General features: G+C 40.9%; 1 protein-coding gene across 1 annotated transcript in view; it reads left to right on the top strand.

Moving 5' to 3' along the window:
- Positions 1 to 13,640, top strand: part of Lhfpl6 (LHFPL tetraspan subfamily member 6) — a 230,317-nt gene that overhangs the window by 187,078 nt on the left and 29,599 nt on the right. The window contains exon 3 of the mRNA XM_047553107.1: positions 11,416 to 11,514. Coding sequence (XP_047409063.1) covers positions 11,416 to 11,514 — 99 coding nt within the window. The remainder of the gene's footprint in view (positions 1 to 11,415; positions 11,515 to 13,640) is intronic.

Below are 13,640 nucleotides of genomic sequence, written 5' to 3'. Positions count from 1 at the left end.
TATGTCCACTTGTAGAAAGTCTCTCACTGTCCATTTCATTGAGTGTAGATTTTACTACTTTTTATAAATATGCCTGGTGTCCTCATTTAGTGTTGTTGTGGGTTCTGATTCAATTACTTATGGACCTTAGAAAGACATGGACATGAAGAGAGTTTGGCAGCAAGGAATCTGTCCATCCTTGGGCACTTGATGTGCTGGTCAAGGGTTTTGGTGGGGGGAGGTTTTCCTCTTCCTTATCAATATTACGTTAGAGCTGAAACAGCTTTTTAAAAACGGAACTTACATATTCAGAGAAACTCAAGGAACACTCCCAGGGAACTTATCATCCCTCTAGGAGATTCCTATACCCGAGTTCTCCACTGTCTTTGGTAATTTTATGCCACTAGGATATTGGAACTGAAAAGGGAGATAATGTCCTCTGAAGTCAGCCCTCTGTGACTCATCCTGAGTGGTTCTCTACATGACACTCTTCCCTGTCCTGTGTGAACGTGGTAAGTCACCAGATCATCTAGTGGGTTTGGGTGACTTTGTACTTTGCTTGATGTCACACTGTCTCCCAGAGGTGCAGGTGGCTTCATTCACACTGGCCCTGAGTCAATGCCAATGCTCAAAGTGAGTGACTTCCCTAAGGCCACCACCAACAGGCCTTCTGGCTTCAACTCTAGTTCTCCTTCCTCTACCACAGGTCCCCAGTTCAAGACCTCACTTGTTCAATCTGACCATGCCCCTTCTTCACTCACGTTGGTGATAAGTAACAATTAAAAATGTGTAAATTAATGTTTCTCACAACCATATGGACAGGTTCAAGTCCTGCTTCCCTTCTCCCCAACGCACATTCCTGCTTCTCCTTCTTCAGAGGAAATTTGATTACAGTCCACTAGCTCCCCACCCAGTCGGCCTCTCAGAGGAAGGATCCATGGGTCCACTATGCATTAGCAAGACAGTTGCTCCCCACATGATCTGCACAGCACTGGAGCAGCTGGGCTTCACCCTCGTCTCCATTCCTGCTGGATGGAACCCCCAAAGTTGTTCAAGATCCTGCGGGAGGCCGTGTGCAGCAGGAGCCTGTGCTCCAACAACTGTCTACGCACTGCCCATCACCAGTGTCCCTGGCGTCACCTCATCCAGGGCCTCTGGGAAGATTCCAGAGTGAGTGCATGGGGTATAAAGGATGTTATTGACCACACCCAGGACCAACTCTGTACAGCGTAGAGGGGAAGGAAACTGAGTTAGCGGTGCTTTATCAGGAATCAAAGCCAAGGTTCATAAGGATGTCAGGGGAATGCTGGGCAGAGGCTGCAGATAGCATTCAGCTTCATGATGCTGAGTTCTGTTGTGGGAGGTTTGAGGTTCATGGTGTCATCTGCCCTAAAAGACCAGCATACGTTCTGCCGCATGTTCCACAAAACAGTTCACTCTGATGTGGGGGCATATCTTTTCACAAAGTCACTGATAAGTAAATAAAAATTAACATTCAGAGTATTCCCTCCCCTTTCCTGTTATTTCATATGAGAAATTACTTTTATGTGCTTTGTACTGTGTTGCAACTTTAAACCCGGTTTATCCAGTCTCTCAACAACTCTGTAAGAAGTACTGGTATATCCATTTTATGGAAGAAATTCTTGGGGCTCAAGTTGAAATTTGCTCTGCCAGTACATATTAGCAGACTCAATATTGAAATACAGATCTCTCTCTGACTCCAAAGCTCTTGTTCTGGACAGTTTACCTCTGGAGTTCAGGTAACCACAGTTTGCTAATATACACTGAATGGAGTCTGGTTTGGAATTGGTCTTGTATTTTCAAAGCCAGGCCAGAATGTGTTGCAGGTTTGCAGTGTATCTTAGCATTGGGTTTTTGCTTTTGTTTTTGTTCTGTCCAAGTTTGAGCTGGTATTTATGGAATAGAGCTGAAGCAAGCTGGTCCTGTTTTAGGTTGTTGGATAGTTGTTTGAGAAATGCAAAATGATTAGAAGTATCCATTGCTCTAGATGTGTATTAGAAATCACTTTCCAAGTTGATGTGTCCCAGTTTAGTGGCATTGGGAATGCATTCTTGTGCCAGTTATGGCTCTGGGGGTCTAATGTTTGTGTCTGTGTCATAGGTCTGCCTGTGGTCTGTAATAGAGTCCTTCCTGGGTCAAAGGATAATGTGTGAATGGTGACAGGAAACTTTGTATATATTGAGGTTGAAACCTTCTATGAGAAGCACCCCCATACCTGCCAAAAGATGGATTTTATATTCCATAGAGGATTATAAAAAACAATGGGAAGATAGATGATAAAAAAATTTTTTTTAAACCTGTAAATCATAAAAACTATATGGTGGGTATCTGTATGTTCTTTATAAATTTCTTCCAACTTTTCTGTAAGTTTAAAATTTGTCATAATATCATGTTAGAAGGGGAAAAAGTGATGTAATAATTCTTTGCTGTAAAGCTGTGGTCAATTCCAGAAAATATATTAATTGTGAAGATGCAAACAAGCAATAAGACAGAGACTCTGCTTTTGATTAGGTAATATTTTTGTGAAGGTGTTTATTTTAAAATCAGGAACACCTATAGCTGTTAATGAAGAATCTGCAATTGGCAGGTGTAAGGGAATGAAATGTTTGCAATTCTAAGACAAGCAGTAAGATCATTATTAATATTGACATACACAGCTACAATATACAGAGTCCCTAATATATGTCAAGCTCTAAACTAGGTACTTTTATTCAGCCTTTCATTTATTTATAATAACAATGCTAAAAATACAGACACCATTCTAGAGAGATGGGAACCATTAGGTCTATTTTACAGATGAAAATCTGAGCTCAGAGGAGTCAAAGTCATGCTGCTTAAGGTCACACGATGACAGAGGTGGTATCACGATTGAAACCCGCCATGAAGGGCATTAAAGCCTGAGCTATTATTTCCCTAGACCCTTGCTGTAGTAAGTGTGGTCCTGGGCAGCATCCTGGTCCTCATCAGGAGCTGGTTTGAGACACAGGAAATCAGCCTGTTCCAGAATTAGAAACCAGCATCTACATTTTAGATGTAGATTTTCATGCACACCAACTGTTTCCCATGCACTTCAGTCTGAGCAACTCTGTACCAGACCATGGCATGCTGGAAATTTGGGAAAGCATTTTTAGTTCTCTCCTGGTATGGGACGTCACAGGGTCAGTGAAAACAGAACCCTTCTTTCATCTCAGAGGTGTGGCTATACTGCTGAACGGGTTAGCTTCCTTTTGGGCAGCCTCATGAAGGCAGTGGAACAAAGCTCCTATTCCTCTCATGGGAGTCAAGCACCCTGAGTTCATGACCCATGTGATGATTGGCAGTTAGATCACCTCTCCTGTCTGTGACTCTATTTCTTCATTTATGAAGTGGTACATCAGTTCTGGCTCTACCTGTCTCACAGAAAAGCTAAAGATGCCTTTACAATTAAAAATCAAAAAACAAACACACAGGAACAGGCAAAAACCTTCTTATCATGGCCGCAATGGACTGATCCTCTGTTAAGTGTAAGGTCACCAGCCTATGGCTGCTCCATTGCCACTTAAGGGGGTTTAATATGGTTGATGTGATTGCTAGGCTGAATGTTCATTGCTCATGGCTAGTATGCTCTTGCTGGGGGCCTCCCTGCAGTTCATCTCAGAAGAGGACATTCTCTGAGAGAAAAGGACTTGGTCAGTATTAGGTCAATGTATACAAAGACACATTGACTTGAACCAAATTCACTTCCTTTTCCTGCCTGCAGCACAGATCTAAAGTTTAATAATAAAGACCATTCACTGAATGAGAGCTGTGAAGTATCATGTCTGCCTCTGTACAAACACCATCTCAGTTCCAAGAGGCAGGTGTTGCTCCTGTTTTACAGATCAGGAAAACCAAGTCCTAAAGAAGTGAATTGGTGGACCTGATGGTCTCTTAACTCCTGAGATTAGAAAGATTTTTCTTTCAGTCAGATGGCAATTTCCAGAAAATTGTCACATACACATTGCAAAATCATCTCCTCCGAAGTTTCATTGTTTGAAACAACTTTTTTTTTTTTTTCTAGCAATGATTGCCTAGGACCCTCGAAAAAGATGACAAGTCACTCATGGCTGAAATTAACTTGTGTATTTCTACTCTGAGCTAAGTAAGGTACAGGTATTCTGGTACCCAACACACTTTGTCTTTGATGTCATCTCTCACATGAGCTGAGAAAGGAAAAAAGATGGGAATCAATGAGCCATTTGGGGGTGGAAAAAACATTTTTAAGAAAACCCAAAGAAACCCAATGTATACAGTCTTCTTTAGGATCTTTACAAGTACAGAAATAGTCTCACTGTGATTTGATAAAATATTTCCAATGGTTAAGAAATTACCATATTCCTATTGTCTACTTTAGTGTTAAGATAAATGTCTGATGATGAAAAGCTCATTGCTCATCTTGATGCCTGTAGGTGTTCTTTGTGGACAGAAACTCTGTGTGCTAGAGCTCACATCTGGGGTCACCAGTACCTAGGGAGCAGGTGATTTGTAGGCTCCAAAGAGCCCATCCCAGTCTTTAATCATAGGCAACAGTAAGAGTGTTTCCTATGACTGAAGCAGAGTCATTCTTGGAGAAATGGTAACTTGAAATCTCTCCTGATCTTCCTCCCCATTCTTCCTTCTCCATTTACGTGGAGGGTTCAGAACACGTGGGCATGGAAGGCCCAGGGTTGGGACAGTAAACACTTTAGAATTTGGGAGACATTGGAAGATGGAGGTACATTGACTTAGGCCTCAAACAGACCTGGATGTTTGTTACACTAAGTAGATTTATAGGCTACTTCTCTGAGCTCCAGTTTCCTTGTGTATAAAATGGAGGCAATTTTATATATATATAAAACTATTACATGTTTTTATGAAGCTTTTGTAAATATCATATAAATATTACTATTACTTGACAAATATTATGAATGAGTGAGTTGGAGTCAAATACAGTAGAGTTTCTGGTCTTCCAGGAGCTGTAAGACTTATATAAATAACTACAGTGCAAAATGGTAATCCTCAAATAAATCACGGAGAGTGTGTCACCATAGGAGTTCAGGGAGGAGTCAAATCCATAGCTCGCTGCTGCTGGGATGCCCAGGGAAGGCTGTGTGGTGAGGTTTCTAGACCTTAACGGTATGTCACGGTGGATTAAGGTAAGGAGGGGGAGAGAGGATCTCAGTCAGAGAGAAGGAATCTGACTTTCAGAGATGAGAAAAAGCTCAAGACATATGCAGAGAACCAGCAATAGGTGCAGTAAGTCAGGAACTCAGTCAAAAGTGCCTTTGAGATTGACCAAGGCTTCAGAGCAGCTTAATAACACGGTTCTAGCCAGCTGCTTGTGGGCTCAGCACTGGCCCATCAGTTATCCAAGAGACATGAGACATCAGAATTTAGAGAACTGAAGAGTAAAATGTTATGCTGGCCAAAGCCAACATGTCCCCACTTGACCTCCAGTCGTGGGTGGTATGTGACCCTGGAGTAGACTTCTGCCCAAGCATTGGGACCATGGTAGTTGGAAAAGATCCTTGAACTGGGATCCAGGGGTCCTGGGCTCAATCTGGGTTCTATATCTTTTGTCAAGCCTCTGATATCCTTTGTGCCTCAGTTTCCAGAAAGGAGGTATGGTTTATCAGACCTCGCCGAGGCTCCAAGTAGAATATTTACATGGTTCTACTTGCTGTTGTTCCCTCCCCACCACTGGATTTATTTTGTTATTACATTTTGTAAAAGGGCCCTTATCTGAGATGAAAAAAGACGGATATCGAGTACATAAATTAGCATATGGAGACTTGGAGATGGAAACGTGCCAACCCCTTCCAAAGGGAAGTCCAGATAACAGGCTACAAGATTGAGCAGCTTTCATGAGAACAGTAAAGAAAACGATTTCCCTTGGTGCTTGCCACAGAAAGGAAGATAAAGGAACTGGAGGACGGATAAAAGTATCCAAAAAACATAAAAGATGAATTGATGGGAAACACGGGTGTGACCACTGAGGGGCAATGGGTGGAAAAAGTCACACACTAAAAAAAAATAATAAACTGTGGAAAAAGAATGGAGCAATAGTCGTGGGGGAAGAAAGTGAGATCACAAAAACTTTCAAAAGTAGCCTGGAAAAAAATAAGGCTTTATGAGTTTGCCATGAGGACTCTATTCTTCCCACCTGTGGAGAGTAATTGGCCCCGGCTGACTGGAGATTTGTTTTGCCTTCTTGGCAGGAGCCCAATTGTTATGTTAATATTCTGCTGCCTAAGTGTTAAGTGCTGCGTTTGAATAGAAAGAGTTTTACAGAAGGAAAATTCCCAGCCCCTCGTTCATTCTTGGACCACGGAGCTCTTCACGGACTTGAGTCTTCACACTCGAATTCTAAAAAATAATTAGTATCATAGCAGATATTTCTAGCATTTTGTGAAAACTAAGAGAACTACTAGAGACTCTCCCGCAGGTTTATGGACAGAGGGAGTGTATCCGGCTAAGGTCTGGACCGAGGAGCTCATTTGGACTAAAGAATAGACTTCTTTTTATAACACAGTATCATTGCCCAGCGTTGAAGGGCCCACCTCTTTGCATTTATCTATGCCATCTCTTTTCCATTAACATTGGCTTCTCCTTAAATGTCATTCCACTGACTGGGCTCTTAAAATATTTTAATTGTCTTTGAACAGAGTGAGCCCCCAAACCCCTGGGTACTCAGGATGAAATGGCCTCATCGTCAGTGCATTATTAAATAGTTTGAATTATTGAGTCATCTGTTGGATTTTTTTTTTTTTTTTTAAAGGAAGCAGCATCTCTTTGCCATTCTAAGACCTCTTAACCAAATGGTCTGTTGCCTCCCCTCTGGGTAGCTGATTTCAGGGGTGGTATTGAGTGAAAACCAAAGACTGAGCTGATTTACAATTTGTGATTTGTTCATGACCCCTTAAAGCTGCATTCTGTAGGAATGAAAAAAAAAAAAAAAAAGTTGTTGCTTAACTGCAAAGTGAGCCTGTAGCTGCAAATGATCTCACACTCCCTCCAGCACCTCACCTGTTAGCACCTCCTTTGGGCTGCTGTCTGCATTCACATCACCTTTTCTCACTTCCACTCTCATAGGCAACGTTTTAAAAAGTGTGATAATGTGGCTTTTTTTCATGATGTCTTTTATGGCAGTGTCAAAGGAACTTGGTTAAAATTAAACTCATGTGGTAACGACAAGGTTTATAAATCTCATAAAGAAAATCCCTGTAAATACTATTAAAGTTTGTGAGCTAGAGATTCTAATTGAACCATTTAGTCCCCAGGAGCAAATCAGGCCACTAGATCTATTCAAACGTGTTGGATCACTAAGATACCATTTGGGCAATCGCTTCAAATTCTAGACTCTTCTGTGGACCTCATTTCAGCATACAATGTAATACCCAACTGGAATCTAATTCAGGAATTTTTAAACGATGCTTCCTTCAAATCTTGATTCCACAACACAGACTAAGGTTTAACACTGCTAAAACTGGGCAGTGGCAAATTTCTTTCATTAAAAAGATGTTCTCATTTTCACATTTAATTGTCTCTACCGTATAGTACTTTCAGCACAGACCATAAAGTGCTAGTTAATGTCAATCCACACCCTAAGGGCAGTTAGTTAACAATTGAAATGTCCTCTTTAGAAATTTGCACTCCTGGAGAGGTTAATTAGCATGTTAAATTCCCTAACCAGAGACCATACCACAGAGATATTAAAGGCAGAGGCTTTGAATATAACTATCTGTTCTTGCCCCAGAGACTTAATAATTAGCATAAATTGTATTCGAGATAATTTTTAATTGAGGATATGAATAATGTTCAAGAAATATGATTGTATGTAAAGATCTGTATTGGCCCCTCTGCCCTTGCATGAGTGAAGTATATACTGGTCAGGTTTGAGCAGTAAAATAAAACACTAGATAATTCAAATAGGAAGAGGTGTAGCCTGTGAATTTGAATTTTTACGCACCTGATAGAAGATCTGGGAAAGTGAAAGTAGAGAAACCACTTTGAAGAATTTAGGAAACCAGGAAGTGTTGGGATCAAAGGAAGATGATTCCCTGTAGGTGATGGGGAGGGGTCTGGAAGCCACTCCCAAAATATCCCATCTACTGTCTGCGGAAAGGTTGTCCCCAGCTGCAGCTGCCAGTAGGGACAACAGTTCATCCTCCCTTTTAACTTCTCAGTCCCACACATCAGCTTCTCATTGACACAATACTCCTGCTAGGAGGAGAGTTTCCCAAATATAGTTTCACAGCCTCTATTTAGTTCTACCTTTGAAAGGAAGAAGCTTAAAGAGTAGGGAGATTTTGATTTTTTTTGTACAAGGTATTGAACCCAGGGACACTTAACTGCTGAACCACATCCCTAGCTCTTTTTATATTTCATTTAGAGACGGTCTGGCTGAAATTCTTAGGGCCTTGCTAGATTGCTGAAGCTGGCTTTGAACTCATGATCCTCCTGCCTCAGCCTCCTGAGCCGCTGGGATTACAGGTGTGCACCACTGTGCCTGGCTAAGATTTTGATTAACAAGCAATATCGGGCCCAGGACAAGAATTTGACAAGCCCAGCATCCTTTCCAAGAATGTCTGAGGTCCACAACAGCCCTCCCCAGTATGACCTGTGGTTATCAAAATGGTTTGTTTTTGTGCCATCTACAAGCGCCCTATTGAACACTTGAAATGTGGCTAGAGCCACCCAGGGATGGAATTTTTGAGTTTTATTTAATTTTAGTGAACTTTATTTAACACCCTGAAGCTTATGGCTGCTGCTTTGGGCAAGCAGATGAGAACTCACTTTGTTCCTCCACCTGGCCCCTCTCTTCTTCCATTTAATGGAAGATACTGTTCCCTGATTTGACCTGAATTTCCCTGATCCTTCCATCTGGTATGTATTGTGTTCATTGTGTGTCAAAAATTTCACTTGAGGTACTTGTTAAGGTGTGATTGGGGGAGGCAAGATTTCCTTGAGCTTACAAAATTGTTTTCCCAACTGCTTTTGATACTCACTGGCTCTTAAACATTAGTCGAGTGTTTGGGGGCATTCAATCTGAGATGCACTCTCACCGTGCATGCTGTGTATGTAGTGGAGATGCTGCTGATGTGTACCTGCAGACCCCAATAATTGTAACAGATAATTAGCTGGACGGGTTTACAATATACACCTTCTTCACAGAAATGTTCCCCAAATCTTTAGACTGTGGTATTTCCTGTTAGCAAGCAGCAACAGATAAGAAAACAAAGACTATGTAAATATTAATATAAAAATTCAGATGACAAGTTGCCTTCTACTGAATAACATTTTTAAAAATGGGAGCATATATGCTCATGGTATTTAAAAAATGTATACACATAAAACAAATTTGCTGTGTATAAAATTATTCCTAAAAATATAAAATAAAATAATTCCTAATTTATATAGTTGAATCTGCATTTCATAGCATCACAAAGATAGCCCAGTATTTTACAAAGAGTCCTGATTGCCAGGTCTTTTGTCAGTTAGAGAACCACAGGCCCACTTGTTATACATGTGAGAGTTTATAAGCTCCTTTCTAATAAGTGTCCATAAATGGCCAGCATAAGACTGGACCAATCTTCGTGTTTTTGTGATTTCATGACACCTACTTTTCAGCCAAACCAAAAAAGAGAAAGAAAAGAAAGAAAAAGAAACATTAGCAAACCAACTACCATTTGTTTCACTACTGACTTAAATGTTACTATTTTGCATTTTTTCACCCTTAAACATTTTCTCCATGCCAAACATCTTTCCACTCTTGTCCTCCTTAAAAAATTGCTCACAAGATCTCAAAAAGTGGATGTTTTTATTAATTTCAGAACTGAGTATCTTGGAAATGATACCACATTGTTTATTGAACATTCATGGAATTCAATTTACACAAAGTTCGGCATCCTGATTAATTATCTCTTTACCTGATGGTGGATAAAACTAGTTAGGAGTTGTCTTCAGAATACTGTAAATTCTGTTTCATGGGGGGAAAAAAAACAAAAAACAAACCTGAGGAAAACAGCCTAGTCAGCAAAACTTTCTATCACTGCTTTCTGGATTGTTCTTCAGCTTCAACACAATTCATATTTACGCAATTATATGAAGGTCGTTCTGGGATTTGTGATTTGCAGTTACAATGATCTGAGCACTCTCTCTGATAAAAGCAGTTCTGGATGTGATGGTCATTTTCCTGGGGACCAAGGGGCAGACTGTACAGGAAGGGTGCCAGGGTAGGAAATGAGTGTCAGTACATGGGGGATGTCTCCCCTTAGGGCTCAGCATGGTGTTAGGGCAAGCTGGAAAACAGCTTGGTGTTAGATCCTATGAGGAAACAGGTTATTTGTATTTAGTCACCCTGTGGGAGGTAGAAAGCAGGACAAAAGGGGGACAGAAAGGGACAGAAGGGACTCAGTGCATAAATATTGAAGTTCCTCTTCCAGATGGATTTAGGGCTGTGCCTTCCCCCTTCCACATTACCATATTAATGGATTTCCCATGGGGCTCCTTCTGTTAGCACCTGATAACCCACTTTCTCACCCATCCCACTAAGTATGCCTTGGTCCTACTGCCTCAGCAGCTTGTGGTACTAACAGGTGATGAGAATGCTCACTGATTGACAGGACAAGATCTTACTTTCAGATTAGCCCACTATTCAAATGGTGAGTGTTTAAATCTCATTCAGGTTCTTGTAAAATCATATTAGGTTTTGATGCAAACTTAAAGACTCACTAATCAAGAGCTGTCAGCATGGTATGCTGTCATGATAACTTAATTTACATGAAAATCAAGCCATCCCTTTCCCCAGTTTAATCCTCAAACCTTTTGGCTTCCACTGTAAGGAGGACATAGATTACAACATGTCTGTCTCATGGAGTGTTTCTGAGAGGTGTGGAGGCTCTGTCATTCTCGGTGGAGCATGAAACAGGCAGTCCAGTTCAGAGGTTCAATCAACGTGCTGAAGTCGTTCATGAAAATCTTTATGTTTCTTCTTCCTCTGGTAAAATCTGATAAGGTTGAAACATTCTATGTTGATTTTTGCATTGGAAACAACAAAATAGAATCTAACGAATGATGGATAACCTACTAGGAAATTTTGCTTACTCTTAAATTACTTGTTTACATGGATTAATGGTGGAATTGGTTGGCTTTTTACAAGAGTAATTAAAAGGGCTGTGGATTGTATTTCCTAAACAGGATTTGCAAGGCTTTTTTTTTTTTTTTTTTTTTTTTAGGCAGACTTGATATTGTTCTTGGAATTAAACTGACCTCAGATTGTATAAGGGAGTTCAGGGTAGTGCTTTCCAAAATGCAGGCACATGGTCTTGTTATGTTGCAAATATTGATCCTTCGCTCCTCTTATCTAGGGATGCAGAGGTGCACTGGTAAAAACTCTCTTATCTTACCTCTTTGCAGGCTTGTTGATTGGTGCTGGCTGTGCTCTCTACCCCTTGGGCTGGGACAGTGAGGAAGTCCGGCAGACTTGTGGCTACATTTCTGGCCAGTTTGACCTGGGTAAGTTCTATTCATAAATGGCACTCCTTTTACAAAAAGAACCTCATCTGATATGTCCTAGAAACAGAGGGTGGAAAAGTAATGGAGAAGGAAACTATATCCTGGTATTGCCGCTGGCAGTCAGGTGTGATGATATATGTATCCTCATTTATTCCATTTGTTTAGTGAAGAGTTATTGATAATCTACTGTTTGTCCAGCATAGTGATTTGTATTGTAGATGCAAGGATAAGAAACGGCCCTGCATTCAAGAGTTTATATTCATTGATCAATTCATTCAAAATCACATATTTATTGCTCATTTCTTGTGCTAAGAATAATTCTGTGGAATTCTCAGTCCGGCTGAGAAGACAAAGCAAACAGAACAATCAAGGTCATGACAGTGAGGGCAGAGGAGTCTGAAGCCATTTCACTGCAGGGTAGTAGACCCCTTTCTGCAGGGGTGAGGATGGAGACAGGTCTTGGGCGAGGTGAGTATGTGGTTTCTCAAGAGTAGACAGAGCACTTAGCAGGCAAGCAGTACAGCAAAGGAACAAGGAGGGATGAGCAAAGCTCAATGGAGATGACAGAGACCCTCCCCATCAGCAGGAACAGGTGTCACTCCAAAGATGTGAGTAGGTAAGAGTTCACATGCTGATGAAGGCGCCTCATCAGCCTGCTTTTCTGTATATAGAGGTTTTAGATATTTACCAAATGTAGCTACAGAGTACTCTTACTTGGAAACCTATAAAAAATTTGCATAGTACTACATGCTGTGCATCATTTTAATTTGTAATAGTTGGGTAATATTTCATTTGATTGATAAACCTATACTTACTTAGTTGTTACTGGTGCCCTAGGTCAGTGGGCGTCTTGATTTCAAGGAGTCCCAATAGATCAGGTCTGGACACTTATTCCAAAAATCAAATGGAAAAGGTGAAAAGCAGGAAAGGAATTTTTTCAGTTTATCCACACTGGGAAATCAAGGGGAGACCAAGTGTCCTCAGCCCTATCCTCCAGGGATACTGATAAGAGCTTCAGCTTTAAATATGGGCAGGAACAAAAGTGGGGGCAAGAAGTTTGCATAGATAAGCTGCCTGGGTCCTTGTGATCCAGCAGACCAACCATCAACTCAGGTCTGAGAAGTCCTGTTGACGCTCTTGAAGTCCTTGTCCCCTGAGGATGAGATGATAGCTTCTGCTCTGGGGCTGGGCTGCAGTTCGTATTTGCAGTTCGTATTGGGGGGATAGTTGCTCCCACTAGTGGGGGACAGTTCAATTATGGGGCGATCTGCTTTTAAGGCTCACTTCTGGAATCTTGAAGCTGTCTTGCTTTTACCTTAGTGTCGCTAGTCTTAAAGCAGCACAAGAGAAGTGAGGTGAATTTAATGGAGTTTGTATCACTAGTCTTTAGGCAGACACACCTTAAATAGTTTGTCTATTGCAGAGTTGAGCAGGAATCTGACCCAAAGATTAAGGTAGAAAGGAGACAGATAGAAAATAAAGGCAGAGATTCCTAGTTTGGGATTTTTTTTGGGGGGTGGGGGTAGGGTGGGTACCAGGGATTAAACTCAAGGACACATCACTGAGCCATATCCCAGCCCTATTTTATATTATTGAGAGACAGTATCTTACTGAGTTACTCAGTGCCTCACTTTTGCTGAGGCTGGCTTTGAACTCCCGATCCTCCTGCCTCAGCTTCCTGAGCTGCTGGGGTTTACAGGCGTGGACCACCACACCCAACTTGTTTGTTTGTTTTTGGTTTTGCTTTTTTTAGTTACATGAGGCATCTTTAAGCCCAAGAGTCAGTGTTTCTTAGTAAAAGCAGCCTCTAATCCTCTATTATATAACCACTTCCTTTTTTTTTTTTTTTTTTTTTTTTTTTGTGGTTGAGTAGTCTGTTCCAGTTTTTATTGTTTTAAGACATGATACTAAATCATTTAATGACCATAAGTGCTGTCTATACTGAATTATTTCCTTCAGAGTGTTTTTCTAGAATTAGTATGAATAGACTAAAGAACCACAAAACACTTACTGCTGTATGGAAAAGTAAGTATGTTTTCCTCACTCATTACCATGTTCATGGCTAAGTCTCCCATAGCACAAGGCAGATTAACAAGAGAAAAAAAGTAAATATTTATTAAAAATAA

This window comes from Sciurus carolinensis, chromosome 5, assembly GCF_902686445.1.
Source record: "Sciurus carolinensis chromosome 5, mSciCar1.2, whole genome shotgun sequence".
In the NCBI taxonomy this organism is placed as follows: domain Eukaryota; kingdom Metazoa; phylum Chordata; class Mammalia; order Rodentia; family Sciuridae; genus Sciurus; species Sciurus carolinensis.
Note: the sequence above shows the minus strand (reverse complement) of the source record. Positions and strands in the feature narration are given on the sequence as shown.